Source organism: Piliocolobus tephrosceles, chromosome 5 (genome assembly GCF_002776525.5).
Source record: "Piliocolobus tephrosceles isolate RC106 chromosome 5, ASM277652v3, whole genome shotgun sequence".
NCBI lineage: Eukaryota > Metazoa > Chordata > Mammalia > Primates > Cercopithecidae > Piliocolobus > Piliocolobus tephrosceles.
This window is the reverse complement of record NC_045438.1, coordinates 157,435,995-157,451,782: the sequence shown is the minus strand read 5'-3', so window position 1 is coordinate 157,451,782 and position 15,788 is coordinate 157,435,995. Positions and strand designations below refer to the sequence as shown.

General features: G+C 40.7%; 1 protein-coding gene across 1 annotated transcript in view; it reads left to right on the top strand.

Annotated features, from left to right (window-relative positions):
* The window catches only part of SYCP2L (synaptonemal complex protein 2 like), an 80,192-nt gene extending 64,783 nt beyond the window's left edge, over positions 1-15,409 (top strand). Inside the window, exons 25-29 of the mRNA XM_023185346.1 lie at positions 102-193; positions 2,600-2,699; positions 2,795-2,853; positions 5,403-5,463; positions 15,054-15,409. Coding sequence (XP_023041114.1) covers positions 102-193; positions 2,600-2,699; positions 2,795-2,853; positions 5,403-5,427 — 276 coding nt within the window. The 3' untranslated portion in view covers positions 5,428-5,463; positions 15,054-15,409. The remainder of the gene's footprint in view (positions 1-101; positions 194-2,599; positions 2,700-2,794; positions 2,854-5,402; positions 5,464-15,053) is intronic.
* The last annotated feature ends 379 nt before the right edge of the window (positions 15,410-15,788 follow it).

Genomic DNA, 15,788 nt, shown 5'->3' with positions numbered 1-15,788 from the left:
TTGCATGCTGGCAGCATCTTTTTAACACAAAACATGCACTCAACTTATGTAATTATATTAAACCCAAATGTGATCATTTTGTTATTGTTGTTATGATTTAGCTTAGGTACGGAAAGCGTCCACTTAATTCAGAAAATGCAAAGAAAGCACCAGATTGCCTAATAGAACTTTTAAACCAGATGCAACTGTACAGGTAAGTATTAGATTTTAAAACAAAGTCATGGGAGTATGATCAGTCACCAGCAATGTTTGTCTCCTGACCACTGTGCTAGGGCCCTGAGGAGTAGGGGCCTAAGCAGATATGAGGATTGATACATCATTTAACACTTCTGGGTTTCTGGTTCTTCACTCATATGATAAGGGTTTGAACTAAATGTCCTTCTTAAGCCTCATGGTCTACCACAATACTAAAATGCTGTGCCTAAAAAAATTATTATCCAATTATGAAGACAAGGCAAGCATGGATATATATGTTAAAAATACGGCTAAATGAAATATGCTATATCCATACAATGGTCTATTATTCAGCCTTTAAAAAGAATTAAATTCTGACACATGCTATACCACGGATGAACCTTGAAATCATTATGCTAAAGGAAAGAAACCAGATAACAGGAAACAAACGTTATATGACTCCACTTATATGAGGTGTACCTAGAATAGTCAAATTTATAGAGGCAGAGAGTGCAAAAGTGGTTGCCAAAAGTTGGGGGAAGGAGGAGCTGTTGTTTAATGAGTACAGATTTCTGTTTGGGATGATAGAAGAGTTCTGGAAATGGATAGTGATGATGGTTACAAAACATTACAAATATACTTAATGCCATTGAATTTTATACTTAAAAAAATGTCTAAAAGGGTAAATATTATGTTATGTGTATTTTACCACAGTAAGAAAACACCAGCTGGGCGTGGTGGCTCACGCCTGTAATCCCAGCACTTTGGGAGGCCAAGGTAGGTGGATCACCTGAGGTTGGGAGTTCGAGACCAGCCTGACCAACATGGAGAGACCCCTGTCTCTACTCAAAATACAAAATCAGCCGGGCATGGTGGTGCATGCCTGTAATCCCAGCTACTTGGGAGGCTGAGGCGGGAGAATCACTTGAACCTGGGAGGCAGAGGTTGCGGTGAGCCGAGATCATGCCCTTGCACTCCAGCCTGGGTGACAAGAGCAAAACTCTGTCTCAAAGGAAAAAAAAAAAAGAAAACACCATACATACACAATACACACATTTGTACGTGCACATACACACACACTGTTATGACCATGTAACAAGAAATACAAAGGTGCCAGGATTTCAGAGGGGTGAGGAAGGCGAGTGGAGGGTCGGGTTTCTGTAGTGGTTTGAGTTAAATCAGAGCGATTACAATGGAAGTGCTTCCTGAGTGAGGTTTTAGAAACAGAGTCGAATGGCGCAGGGAAGGTGAGAGTAGAAATTGTTCCTTGTCGGAGAGAATGGCCTGTAAATGAAGAAAGGGAAGAAAGGAATGGCCAGTTGATTTGCTTAACTGAGACAGAAAGTTTCTGAGGATGGAATACATTGTTTGAATAGAAATTTTTATTGTTTTTCAAAGTCTGGTATGCATGCAGGGTCCTTTGAATGTGAAAGCAAGCCCACGAAGGACTTTGCATTTGTGGAATTCCCGTGCTCTTTCAAGGGCACACAATTATCTGTGCATTCACTCAGCAAATGCACACTGAGCAGTGTCGGATACCAGTCCCTGTGCTTGGTATGAGAGTGAGGTGAGGACGAGTTTTAGGTGCTCTTCATGGAAACATTTGACCTAATAGAGAAGACAAACTATAAGCAAGCAAATAAGAAAATTAACAAATAAGCAAATATGACCATTAGACAAAGAATAGCGACTCTTAGAAATGTTAGAGCTAAAATGTAGATGTGGGAAAAGAGTGTATTAGCTCATTCCTGACCACAGCTTTCAGGGCCAGCTTAATGCAAGAGAAAGGGGAGCAAGTAGAAGGTAGGGAAGGGATGGGGAGCCTCAGTCTCATCTTCCCTGGAGTCATCTGTCCTGTTCTCTACTAAAAAAAAATCAGCTTCCTCTGTGCTGCTGTTGAAAGCTGACCTGAGACTAGGTGCGGTGGCTCACGCCTATAATCCCAGCATTTTGGGAGGCCGAGGCAGGCAGATCACCTGAGGTCAGGAGCTCGAGATCAGCCTGGCCAACATGGTGAAACTCCGTCTCTACTAAAAATACAAAAAAAATGAGCTGGGTCTGGTGGCGCACACCTGTAGTCCCAGCTAATGTGGAGGCTGAGGCAGGAGAATCACTTGAACCCGGGAGGTGGAGGTTGCAATGAGCTGAGATTATGCCATTGCACTGCAGCCTGGGCAACAAGAGTGAAACTCCATCTCAAAAAGAAAAAGAAAAAGATGACCTGAGAGTTTGCATAGTGAGGTTTCCAGGTTGGGGATGAGCAGGCAGGGAGGGAAGGGAAGAGAAGGGAGACACCACATGTTCCTATGACAAGAAAGGTCTGGAGAAGAATCTGAAGTAGCCTTGTAATCAGATGACTTACTAAGAAAGTCTGCTGCCACATCCAAGCCGTCCCAATAACATTTACTGCTTTTACGTTTATTAGACTCAATAAACTAGAGCGCTTTCAAAATTTGGTTCTTCAAGAGTTGAGCAGTCTTAAGAAGGATATTCAGGCCCTGGAACACCTCGAGAAGGAGGTTCTGGTAAGTTTTTTTTGTTTGGAACATTTTCTGACTTCAGATCTTTCCCAGGGAAAAATAACGCTAACTGCTTAAACAAAACTTTTGTTCAATCTTAGGAATTCTGGGGGAAACAGTCTGCTGATCTGCAATCTTTCTGTGATCTGCAAGTGCTAAGGTACTTTGAAAGGTGTTCTTTCTAGCAGAATCTTGGCTGAAGTATGAGGTAATGCTTTAGCTAGAGAATGGGCAGTTGGTGACAGTGAAACTCCCATAACTAGCGAAATAGCTGCATCTTTTTGTACCGGCCGCTTTTGTGGCACCTCCCTGAGGATAGAGTGCGGCTAATGATACTAGTCGAGAAGCGTAAATCTTGAAAAGCCTAACATCCAGATTTCTGTGTTTTTTTAAAATGCCAATTGTTTTATTTTCAAGCAGTATTTTTAGAAATTAAAATGACTAGATTTTGAGAAAAATGTTTAGGCTTCTAAGTAAACAGTTTTCAGTTTCATACAAATGTTCAGTTATATACAAAATTGTGCTTTTGATAGACTATATTCTATTTTACTCATTTATACATTTTTTTAAACAACAAATGCGTTGATCCTGTTACAGCTCCCTGGACTGTAATTTGTCAGTGCATCCTCTGGGGCTTCTCTTTCTATCCATTTGGGATATCGTCCCATGTTCCGGAGCCCAAAGAAGGGGAGAGTTGAGTCTGGACTCCTACTTCTCTATTTCTGCCCTGAGGGAAAATTCTAGTGTCCTCTTCCCGTTAGAATAATCAAAAGGAATCCCCATATAAATTTATAATAGTTAAAGCTTTATCTTCCAGTTGAGAATCAGCTGCTTTCACAGAAATTTAAGGCACATGGTTTTAGGAAGGATATTCTTCTGGTCATGCATATATTTCAAAGCAAAAAAAAAAAAAAAAACAACTTTTAAAATTTGAGTTATCTATCCTGCCTTTTACTTCAGTTAACACAGTTAGTGATAACGACTGTGTGAACCATTCCCACAATCCCTCACACACCGTCTCCCTCCGTGTTGCATTATGTATAGTTAAAGGTGATGACACCTTTTAAACCGTCTTCTCTTAATACCCATGTTTGGTAGTGAGCGGTTCTCCAAGGTCGTGGAATCAGGACCTCTTTACATATGTAACATTTACTGAGGATTCCCAAAGAGCTTTTGCTTATGTGGGTTCTATCTGTGAATAGTTTTCATATTAAAAATTGAGACAGGCCGGGCGCGGTGGCTCAAGCCTGTAATCCCAGCACTTTGGGAGGCCGAGACGGGCGGATCACGAGGTCAGGAGATCGAGACTATCCTGGCTAACACGCTGAAACCCCGTCTCTACTAAAAATACAAAAAAAAAAACTAGCCGGGCGTGGTGGCGGGCGCCTGTGGTCCCAGCTACTCCGGAGGCTGAGGCAGGAGAATGGCGTAAACCCGGGAGGCGGAGCTTGCAGTGAGCTGAGATCAGGCCACTGCACTCCAGCACGGGCGACAGAGCAAGACTCCGTCTCAAAAAAAAAAAAAAAAAAAAAAAAAAAAATTGAGACAGATTTTTAAAAATACACGTATTTTAAAATAACAATAAACCTTTTCGTGTTGATATAAATAACAGATTTTTATGAAAAATAACTAGACTTTTCAGGACAGGAAGCATGTGGGAAGAATAGCATTGCTTCATGTTTTTGCAAATCTCTTTAATGCCTGGCTTAACAGAAGCCGGCTGGATTCTCGTATCTGTTTCTGAGTTTAATCTGTTGTGAGTCATGGAGCCTTTGGGAAATTCCCCTGGACATTTTTGAGGAAGTAAGAATTTAAAAAACAAAAAATGTCTTATTATTATTATTACTAAAATAATTTTCACTTCACAGAACCTTTGGTTTCTTAGGGGTTCCCCAGACACACCTTGAGAACAGCTGATAAAAAGCCACACTGTGTTAAGCACTAGAGAAGATTGTATCCCCTAGTCTTCTGAAACCTGGGGGGTTCATTTATTTTGACTAAATCCCCAATTTTAGGCAACTTTCTCTTCAAATATTGTAAGATATTAATTACCATTTGCATTCATCTCCCTTTGATAACAGGTCCCTGTGTGAACTTAAATGCCTTAAAAACAACCATCTCCTAAATAGACCTCCCTTGGGGTTTTGCGTTTGTTCTTTTCTCTTCCAAACACCTAAGAAAACTTTCCTCTGCTTTGCCAGTGAGGGATGATGGTGATTCTGTTAGCTCACGCTGAGGGCTTATGGGTGCCGGGCCCTGGGCTGAGTGCTTGATGTGCAAGGGCCTTATAAGAAGTTAGTCAGCCTCATTCAAGGTCAAACAGGTATCCCTTGTCTGTCCTTGTCTTATGTTTTCATGTCAGTGATGGCCTATGTGTTTTGTTAAAGAAATGAAAAGAATATCCCTCAGACTGGATTATTTCGGCCCCTAGCTTAGAACTCCAAGGAGTTAGGGATTCAGCGCTTTGATGGTGCCCATGAAATACCTCTGCGTATGTTGTGGGCCAGTGGTGCCGACAGAGAGAATGCATAAAATGGAATCAAATGAACATGTTAATCTCTATGTTAATATCCTTGGTGGTTGGTCTCTATAATTAAGTAATATAATGGTCTGTGAAATCACTCTGATATGCGGATGTATCTAGATGTATGTTCTTCTTTTTACATTGCCTGATGTGAATGTAATAAGAGATGGACCAATTTCTTCCAGGTTCAAATCAACTCAGACTTCATAAGAAAGCCAAGGCTGGTTTTGTGATTGCAGCCCTCAGGTAGGTGCAAAGATTTGCATTGTTCAGTGGATGTGAACTGGGGTCAGGGCAGGGGGCAAGTTCTGAAAGATACTGTAACGCTTTGTTCATAGGGCATCTCTGCAGCGGAGCTTCTCCTTTACAGCAATTTCTCCTGCCTTAGAAACTATCCTTTTGGGTCTGGGTCATTCCTTCAGTAAGTGTTTATAACTGAATGCTTACCCTGCATCAATTACTATGATGGACATAGAGATACAGGTTGAGTATCCCTCATCCAAAATGCGTGAGACCAGAAGTGTTTCGGATTTCAGATGTTTTTGGATTCTGGAATATTTGCAGAATATGTACTGGTTGAGCATCCTTAATCCAAACATCTGAAATTCACAATGCTCCAGTGAACATTTCTTTGACATTGACATTTTAAAAACTTTGGATTATGGAGCATTTTGGATATCAGATTTTCAGGTTAGGTATGTTCAGCCTGTTCAGTGGTTAACACACAAACGTGTTTAATGGAGGCAACCCATTAAAAGATACATTTTTTAAAGGAAGATAGAAAAATGGCAAGTAAACAAAATGATGACAACAAGTGCTTTGAGGGATATTAACAAGGTGCTTTGGCAGAGAGCAGTGGTATGAAGTGTCAATTTAAGATAGGTTGCTCATCAAAGGTCTCTCTGAGGAAATGACATTTAAAATGAGGTTTCAAGAGTAAGAAGAAACTAGACTTGTGGTTTAAAGTAACAGGGTCAGGTGGGGTCATCTTTGAGAAACAGTGAGTAAGGGAGGCAGTTATTTGAAGTGAAGTTGGAAGCATGGTAAACTCTCCATGAGGTAAGGCTTCATTGTCCATGTTGAGGAGTTTGAATTGTATACTAAGGATTAGAGAAAATATATGTGGTTTTTTGGTGAAGGTATTGATGATCCTAACCTGGGAATAGATTAGGATAATATAATCTGATTTATGTTTTAAGAAAATTACTCTAGATGCTATGTTAAGAATTGATGAGCGGAATGAAGACTGGAAGAGGAGAGTCCAACCAGAAGTCTTTTTGTGTCCAAGATGGTGGTTCTAAGCAGGAGGATAGCAGTGGAGGTGGTGAGAATAGGGAGATTTCAGATATATTTTGGAGCTAGAGTTAATAAATTGCTGATAGTTGGAAGCAGTAGGTAAAGGAAGAAGAATGAAGTCAGTCTTCTAGGTTTTTGTCTTTTGCAGTGAGATGGATGGTGTTGCCAATTAGATAAGGAAGACTCATCAGGGTGGGAGGAATATGTGGGTCAAGCAGGAACTACAGTTTATTTAACATTTTAACTTGCAGATGTGTGCACATCCAAGTCTTGATGAGAACCCGGAGTAACTGGGCAATTTTCCAGGAAAATACAGTTTAACAAAATGGACTTCTAAATAGATGGGACACCTTAGCAGACAAATCTTCATAGAAGAGGGAGACAAAGTTGTCAAGGAAGTACCCTACAAATATGTGTAGGATCCAGATTATATCACAGAGGAATTCTACTAGTTTTTTAAAAGAAGGATAATGTTGGTGCTGCTCAAACCATTCTAGCACATAGGAGATTAAAAATTTCCTAATTTTAACATAAATCTTGCATTACGATGTCAAAATGCAACAAAAATTGCAGAGAGGTACAGAACAATCTCACTTAAAATAACCACTCTAGGCTGGGCATGTTGTCTCGTGCCTATTAATCCCAGCACTTTGGGAGGCTGAGGCGGGTGGATCACCTAACATCAGGAATTTGAGACCAGCCTGGCCAACATGGTGAAACCTCATCTCTACTAAAAATATAAAAATTATCTGGACATGGTGATGGGAATCTGTTATCCCAGCTACTTGGGAGGCTGAGGCAGGAGAATTGCTTGAACCCGTGAGGCAGAGGTTGCAGTGAGCTGAAATCATGCCACTGCACTCCAGCCTGGGCAACAGAGCAATACTCCATCTCAATAATAATAAGAATAACAACAACAATAATGACTACAACAACAACCACACCAAAATTCTAAATAAAGTGTTGGCAAACAGAATTTAGCAGCATACTGTCATGAACAAGTGAGATTTATTCCAGGAACGCAAAGATGGTTTGATATTAGGGAATATACTAATACATTAATTACCAGTAGATCTAGGGAGAAAAATCATTATGATTATCTTTATTTCCAAAAGCATTTGAAAATTCTACATCTGTTTTTGAATTTACATAAAACCTAATAAAATAGTAGTGACTAGTTACTCAGTAGTATGATAAATCTCAGCCCAAAAGCCAGTATTCTGTTTAATCGTGAAATTCTAAATGCATTAGCACTAAAATCAGGACGAATGAATGGGAGATGGAATAACATAAAGGTGTCCATTCTGCCTACATTAGTAAAGGAATTAAATCTACCACTCTCAAAGCCCCAGCAGGGTTATTTTTTGAAACTTGACCAGCTGATTCTAATGTATAAGGACAAGGAGAGGGGAAAAAGCAGATAGAATATGATTGAAAAACAAATTAGAAAAGAGAGTACTGGTACAAGTCCAAAGCAATTAGAAGGGAGTTAATAATGAGTTTCAAATCCTAAATAAACAAAATGGAAACCATAGGAGAAGGAGTAAAACCAAACCTGGTTCTTTAGAAAGACTAGATGCATTAAACAAACTTCCACTTCAGACTGATCAAGAAAATAAAATGATAGAGAAAGCACAATTGAAATTTTGAATGAAATGTAGAAATAACCAATTCATAGAGGCCTTAAAAAGCATAGGAGTATATTAGAAACAGCAATATGTCAATAAACTTGAAAACTTAGATGAAATGAATAATTTCTTAGATGAATATGAATGAAATGTAGAGATAACCAATGTAGAAATAACCAATTCATAGAGGCCTTAGAAAGCAAAAGAATATATTCGAAACAGCAATATGTCAACAAATTTGAAAACTTAGATGAAATGAACAATTTCCTAGATGAATATGTATTACCTAGAATCATAATTAAAGAAATTAAATTGATAGTATAAAAAGCCTATCCTTAATTTATAAAAAAAATACATCAGGTCCTGATATTTTTAATATAAGTTTTATCAAATTTATAGGGAATAAGTAATCCATAAACAAATGATTCCAAGGAAGAGGGGAAAAAGGAAAGCTTCCCAGTTTATTTTAGGAAGTTTCTATCACCTTGATACCAAAACAGGGCAAGGACAATCATGAGAAGAAAATTATAGATCAGTCTCAAATGAACATAAATACAAAAATGCTAAAAATTTAGCAAACATACTCCACCAGTATTATGTGTATGGGTGGAGGGTGTGTGTGTGTGTGTGTGTGTGTATTGAGGAGAAAAAAAGAAAAACCATTAGAAGTAGATGGATATCATACATGCAAGGATGGTTTAACATTTAAGAATCTATTAATTTATTTTTACCTGATCAATAGAATAACCACATACTTATTCTAGTAAATTCAGAAACACATTTGATAAAAATTCAGCACCCATTCATGAGTAAAATCCAACCAATAAACAATAAGACTCTTAGAAAACTAGGGATACAATGTCTGCAGCAACACTGAACTTAATGGTGAAACATTTAAAATCATTAATAATAATTTCTGTTCTTTCTTCCTAGTTAGTGTACTGCTGATTCTAGTAATTTCTGGTTAGCCTTAAGTGTCCTTTTGAGGTTTGTAATGAGCTTTCTTGCATGGTTTTTCTCCAGCAAAATTCTGCTCAGATTCAGGTGTAAAGAAAGTAGAGAGAAGGCTTCATCTAGGGGAGTGTTTTTGCCAGAATCCAGAGGCAATCTCAGTCCAAGAAATTGAGGGTGTTTGCTCAGGAGTTGTTAGAGTGATGCACCTTAAGCCTGACTGGGAAGGAGAAGTCGAAGCCAGTTCCTTCGATAGACCAGTTAGATAAAGTAATGGGTTCAATGGATGGGCGTTTCCTGTGGATAAAATTGTCCAGGTAAGCAAGGAGAACAAGTGATGGCAAAAGGCCTGGAAGATGTGGTCAGAATGTGGGATGTTGAGAATCAAGACATCTGTGGTGATAACAGGTTAGAGTGCACATAGCTGTGGTGGCACTGAAGAAATTACTAGAAGAAGGAGGGACTTGAAGAACCAAGAAGCCGGAGCTTGAAAACGGATGCTTCGTGACAGTGTTGTAATTACTGCTAAGCTGATAGGAACCAGGGCCGGCCCAGGGGACAAAGGGGCCAGGAGGTTGATAGTAGAACGCAGATGGATGACAAACATCAGCAGGGAGGTTTCTGTGAGAGTCAGAGTCATGCCTGCGTGCAGCAGTGGGGAGCAAGGAGAACGCTACTCCTCTGCCTGGCCAGGAAGTCACGGGGTTTCAGAGGAAAAAAAGCTTTCAATTGAGTCAGGGTGTCGGGGGAGGTGGTACCTTCAGAAACCAGCCATGTTTTAGTTAGAGGAAAGGAAATATTTTCTTCTAGAAGAGGCTGAGGATATTCATTTGCTGCTGGCAGATTGAATTGTAGGGGCAGGAGAGGAAGACCTCAGGGAGTGGGGAAGGCAGGGAAGAGCAGTAGATAGACTGGGATCCAGGAGGAGATGTACACACAGCATCAGGTGAGGATGTGGGGGTTGATGACCATCTTTCAGCAGCTACTAAAGCAAGAGGATTTGAGACCAATGGAACTGACTCTGAGCTTTTCAAAGGAGGAAGCTTATAGTTATCTCTGAGAGCCCTGTGTTTTGCTGAATGGTCCTTCAGCTGATGATGCTATGACTTCGTGAGTTTTCTGGCAGAGTCATGGAGGATCACAGAGAAAATAAGTACGGAATGTGTGAGACAACCACCAACTATTCTGTTCTTGGATGCAGTCTCTTTAACGATAGCAACCCTTCCACCCAGCTGGATTCTTTGAATATTATTTTGTTCATTCTCACAGCTTTTAATAATATGGCTTTTTATACAGATACCCACTTGGGGATTTTCTGTAATTTAGAGGTCTAAAGTAGATTTTGTAAGCAGACCATATCCAAGTATATTTTTATAAGGATGTAATTCTATTTAACTTGAAAGTATAGTAATTACTTTTGCAAAACTTGTATTTAGTTTAATTTTAACTTGAGAGTAAATAGAGTAGGTGATTTTTTTTTAAAAAAAACTGTTTTCATGTCCAAAACTGTGCTTTATTATTTTTGACCTGATAATTCCACTTCTAGGAAATTATCTTAAAGATGAAATTGGACAAGTGCAAAGATACGTGCGATAATATATATTACCAACTTGATCGTAATAGGGAGATAATGGAAAGTGCCTAGATGCCCAGCTAAATACAGTCGTATGATATGTCATGTAGCCATTACGAAGAAAGATTTAGATGATATTAATTGACTTGAGAAGATGTTTAACAGTAAGTGAAAAGTCGCAAAGTAGCATATATAACATGATCCCACTTGTATGAAATGTTATATGAGTATGTGCCTGCTCATTACTCAATAAACAACTAAGTCTTTTAGGTGCCAGGGACTGTCTTAGATGCTGGGGTAGAACGATATCCACAGGATCCCTGACCTCATAGTGTACGTTCTGTAGGATTGAGTGGTGGTAATACAGGAAACAGATGAGGATTCATACCTGTGCTAAGAAGGAAAATACTGTGGATAAGAGAGAGACTCACAGCGTGGAAGGAGGAAAGGCCAAGTGAAACCTCTCTAAGGATGTGACATTTGAGCTGAAATCTGAAGGTTGAGATGGAGCCAGCAGCTTCTGAGGAAGTCCATTTCAGAGGGAATGGCCCAGGCAGATGTTCTGAGATTAAGTATATTAATATACTAATATACTTAGTATATTCTAAGAATTTAGGGAGGGCCCCAGTAGAAGGAGCAAGGGCAGAGTACATAAGATGAAGTTAGGAAGGGTGTGGGTGGGGATGGTGGGGGTGACCCAGGACCTTACAGGCCATGGTAAGGAGTTTGGATTTTATTCCAATTGCAATGAATGGGTAGTAGTCAAAGGACTATTTTCGAAGGCATGTATGTTTCGGGGTGGGGAATTGGATGATATGGGCAGTAGAGAAGGATCTGGAAGGATTGCTGATGGCTTGGATGTGATAGGTGGGAAAAGGCAGGATCAAGGGCAGCTTCTAGGTTTGGAGCTTTAAGCAGCTGGGTGGAGACCGGTGTCACTTAAGGAGTTGGGGAAGATTGGGAAAGGACCAGTTGATTGGCCGGGGGAGGATAAAGATGGATATGCATCTCACATTCAGGACATGCATTCCATATGTGATTTCAGCATCTGAATGGCATTGTCATGTGGGTAATTGGATATCTGAGACTGAAGCTCATGGCTGGGGGCTGAACGTAGACTGGATGAGTTGACCGAGGGACTCAGTATAGAGAGGCAGCCCAGGACAACATTCTTGGGCTACTCCAATGTGTTGAAGTCAGGTAGGGGAGATGAAGCCAGCAAGAGGATGAGAAGGAGTGACGAATGAGATAATCAGACTATCACCCCCCTGGACCTTTTGGCTGAGATCAAGTGTGGAGATAACCCGACAGGGGAGGACGGTTATGGAGGATGAGCGTTTGCATGTATTTTTGTACTTGGATGCAAAGTAAGAGGTCTAGATTCTAAATGGATGTTGTAGAAATGTCAGCTGGGTTTATTTCTGTGTGGTGATACTTAAAGTAAATTTAATTTCTATCTTAGGTCATTCTGTGTTTTTACAACTTACTGAAAGATAGGGGGTCGGGCGCGGTGGCTCATGCCTGTAATCCCAGAACTTTGGGAGGCCGAGGAGGGCAGATCACGAGGTCAGGAGATGGAGATGGAGACCATCCTGGCTAAAATGGTGAAACCCCATCTCTACTAAAAATACAAAAAATTAGCCGAGTGTGGTGGCACGAGGCTGTAGTCCAAGCTACTCAGGAGGCTGAGGCAGGAGAATCATTTGAACCAAAGAGGCGGAGGTTGCAGTGAGCCGAGATTGTGCCACTGCATTCCAGCCTGGGCAACACAGTGAGACTCTGTTTCAAAAAAAAAAAAAAAAAAAGAAAAAGACAGATAGGAGTTACTTTTGTGTAATAAACAACATAGAAGTTTATAAAGAGTTACATTTTCTTGCTCTCCCCAGCCTTTCCTCTTATCTGTGATCCAGAGATAAATACCTCTTGATAGTTGGGAGTATATTCTTCCAAAGATTTATTTTGATGCTTACACCAGAATATATACAAATATTTACACATGCATACGTATATATGTTTTTGTTTTTGTTTCATTTTTGAGATGGAGTTTCGCTCTTGTTGCCGAGGCTGGAGTACAGCGGCAGGATCTCAGCTCACGGCAACCTCATCCTCTGAGGTTCAAGCGATTCTTCTGCCTCAGCCTCCCGAGTGGCTGGGATTACAGGTGCTTCCCACCACACCCAGCTAATTTTTTTAAAAATATTTTTAGTAGAGACAGTGTTTCGCCATGTTGGCCAGGCTGGTCTTGAACTCCTGACCTCAGGTGATCCACCCACCTTGGCCTCCCAAAGTGTTGGGATTACAGGTGTGGGCCACTGCGTCCAGCCTGTAAATATATTTTAATGATATACTAAATATATATTATTTGTTCATTCAGCAATAAAATAGGACTCGCCTCTTAGGCAGCAATATAGATCTTATTTTTTAATAACTGCAAAATAGTTTATAAACTTTATGCTATAACTTAAATATCCTTTTCCCTATAATGGATATCCAGGTTATTTTTAATTATGATTAAAAAAATTTGTAGTATCTTTGTACATGTATCTTGAATTACTTACATTATTGAGGGAAAAAAAATACTGTTTTCTTTTGAGGACATAGCAATAGCAACAAATCTCCCAATCAAAATAGGACTAAAAGAGGATATTTAAAAAGACTAATCTGGGCTAAGAATATTGGAATAATTCCCAGCTCCAATAGAGACTTGGATTAAATGTGAACTAAATGTGTGTGTTGCATCTGGTCACAAGTAACAGAAGGTGGACTCTGGCAGCTAAACCAAACAGGGCTTTTATTTTTTCCCGTGAAGAGCAGCAGTGTAGTCCAGGGCCAGTGGTACAGCAGCTTTAAGTAGTCATTAGGGACCTGGGCTCTTTGAGCTTTCTGCTTTACCGTTCTTTATGTGACTTGGGAATTTTGTAATCACGGCGTGGCTGTTGAGCCTCTAGGTAACTTTTCTATACCCCAGGCAGGAAGAAGGAGTTGAGTAAAACTAAAAGGTACAAGATGTGTGCCAACACCGTCCCCTCTTTCGTTTTTTATTCATTTGGTCTATTTTGAGATGAGGCCTTGCTGTGTTGCCCAGGCTGGTCTTGAACTCCTGGGCTCAACTTATCCTCCTGTCTCAGCCTCCCAAAATGCTGGCATTATAAGCGTCTGCCACCATGCCCAGCTTCCTCCCTACTTTTTCAAATCAGGGAAGCAGTTTTCCTGGAAGCCCAAGCTGATAGATTTTTGTCAGCATCATAGTGACCAGGACTAGGTCACAGGGCTCACTCTAGTTGCAGGGGAATCTGGAGAGGTGAAAATTTGACTGAGTGTGTCACAGCAGTCCCCAAAAGTGAGGGCCTCTGTTAATAAGGAAACGGGGGAGAATAGGTGTTGGATAGGTAACTAGTCATGTCTGTTATGCCTGAATTAAATCACACATGCTGCACACAGAAAAAAATGGAGAAGTAACTTACGTCGCACAGGTGATTCTGCCATTCTTCTCAATAGGCGTGTGCCCTGGAGTTTGAGTGGGATGGGAGAATCCGTTCCCTCAGTTGATACCAGTTCCTACCAACCTCTTACTTATGAGTATCTAATTGGGCTAATAGGCAGGGCATGGTGGCTCACGCCTGTAATCCCAGCACTTTGGGAGGCCGAGGTGGGCGGATCACCTGAGGTGAGGAGTTTGGCCCAGGCTGGAGTGCAGTGGCGTGATCTCGGCACAGTGCAACCTCTGCCTCCCAGGTTCAAGCGATTCTCTGCCTCAGCCTTCCAAGTAGCCTGGCCAACGTGGTAAAACCCTGTCTCTACTAAAAATACAAAAATTAGCTGGGCGTGATGGTGCGTGCCTGTAATCCCAGCTACTCAGGAGGCTGAGGCAGGAGAATCGCTTGAACCAGGAGGCAGAGGTTTCAGTAAGCCAAGATCGTGCCACTGCACTCCAGCCTTGCGACAGAGTGAGACTCCATCTCAAAATATAGTAATAATAATAACAATAGGGCTGATTGCCAATCTGTTTATTAACGACATATAGTTTTCCTAGTGTGGCCCTTAAAGCCAGGCCACCCACTTCGTCTGATGCTATAACAGAGAAAGAGCCATCTTATCTCCAACATCCAACAAAATCACCTGTTATGTTAAACTGTCGAGAGATGGCATGTACATCTTCAGAGTGGCCTGTATTGAAGAGGTTTCCGAGGATAACCAGGCAGTTTCTGCCAAGGACACTGACATGAGCTTTTGACGAACATGTAAGATGCTTCACTGAATACCTGAGTTAGTGAGATGTAGCGGATAAAAAGGAGTGATGCTCATATTGGCTCACAAGGTTCTTAGGGACTAAGAGGAGGACACTTTGGCCTTGACTAATTACTGCTCTCCTTTTCCTTTTCTGCCAGCCTGGGCTGCCTGAAGACGAAGATAAAGAGCGAGGTTCCTGCTGGCTCAGGCCACGTTAGCCAGTCCTCCGTGCTCTGTATGCATTCAGTTTCCTCCCCTCCAAACAGCATCCCTGGGAACTGCTGACTTCAGATAGAATATATGTTGGTAGTTTGCAATTGAGTTATCTATTTGTTCATAAAAATTAACCTTTCTTATTAAAATTTGGTCAGGTAGTATTAACAGAAAGTTCAGGATGTTAACTTGGAGTGGTGTTGCTTTTTTTTATAATTTTAAAAGTAAAATGGACTTTTTTTGTTTGAGAAATGTCTTCAAGTTTTGTGTAAATAAAACACTTTAGCAGCATCTGTATAAATACAATTTAATGTATCTCTTGGAAGGAAAAATTTGAGTTGAAGATGATGAAGATAGCTCAGGTAAAAATGGTGGCTTTACATTTTTTTTAATTGATTAATTAATTTTTTTTGAGACAGTCTCACTCTGTGGCCCAGGCTGGAGTGCAGTGGTGTGATCTCGGCTCAGTGCAACCTCTGCCTCCCAGATTCAAGCGATTCTCTGCCTCAGCCTCCCAAGTAGCTGGGATTACAGGTGTGTGCCACCACGCCCAGCTAATTTTTGTATTTTTAGTAGAGATGGGATTTCACCATCTCAGCCTGGCTAGTCTTGAACTCCGGACCTTGTGATCCACCCACCTCGGCCTCCTGAAGTGCTGGGATTACTGGCATGAGCCACCG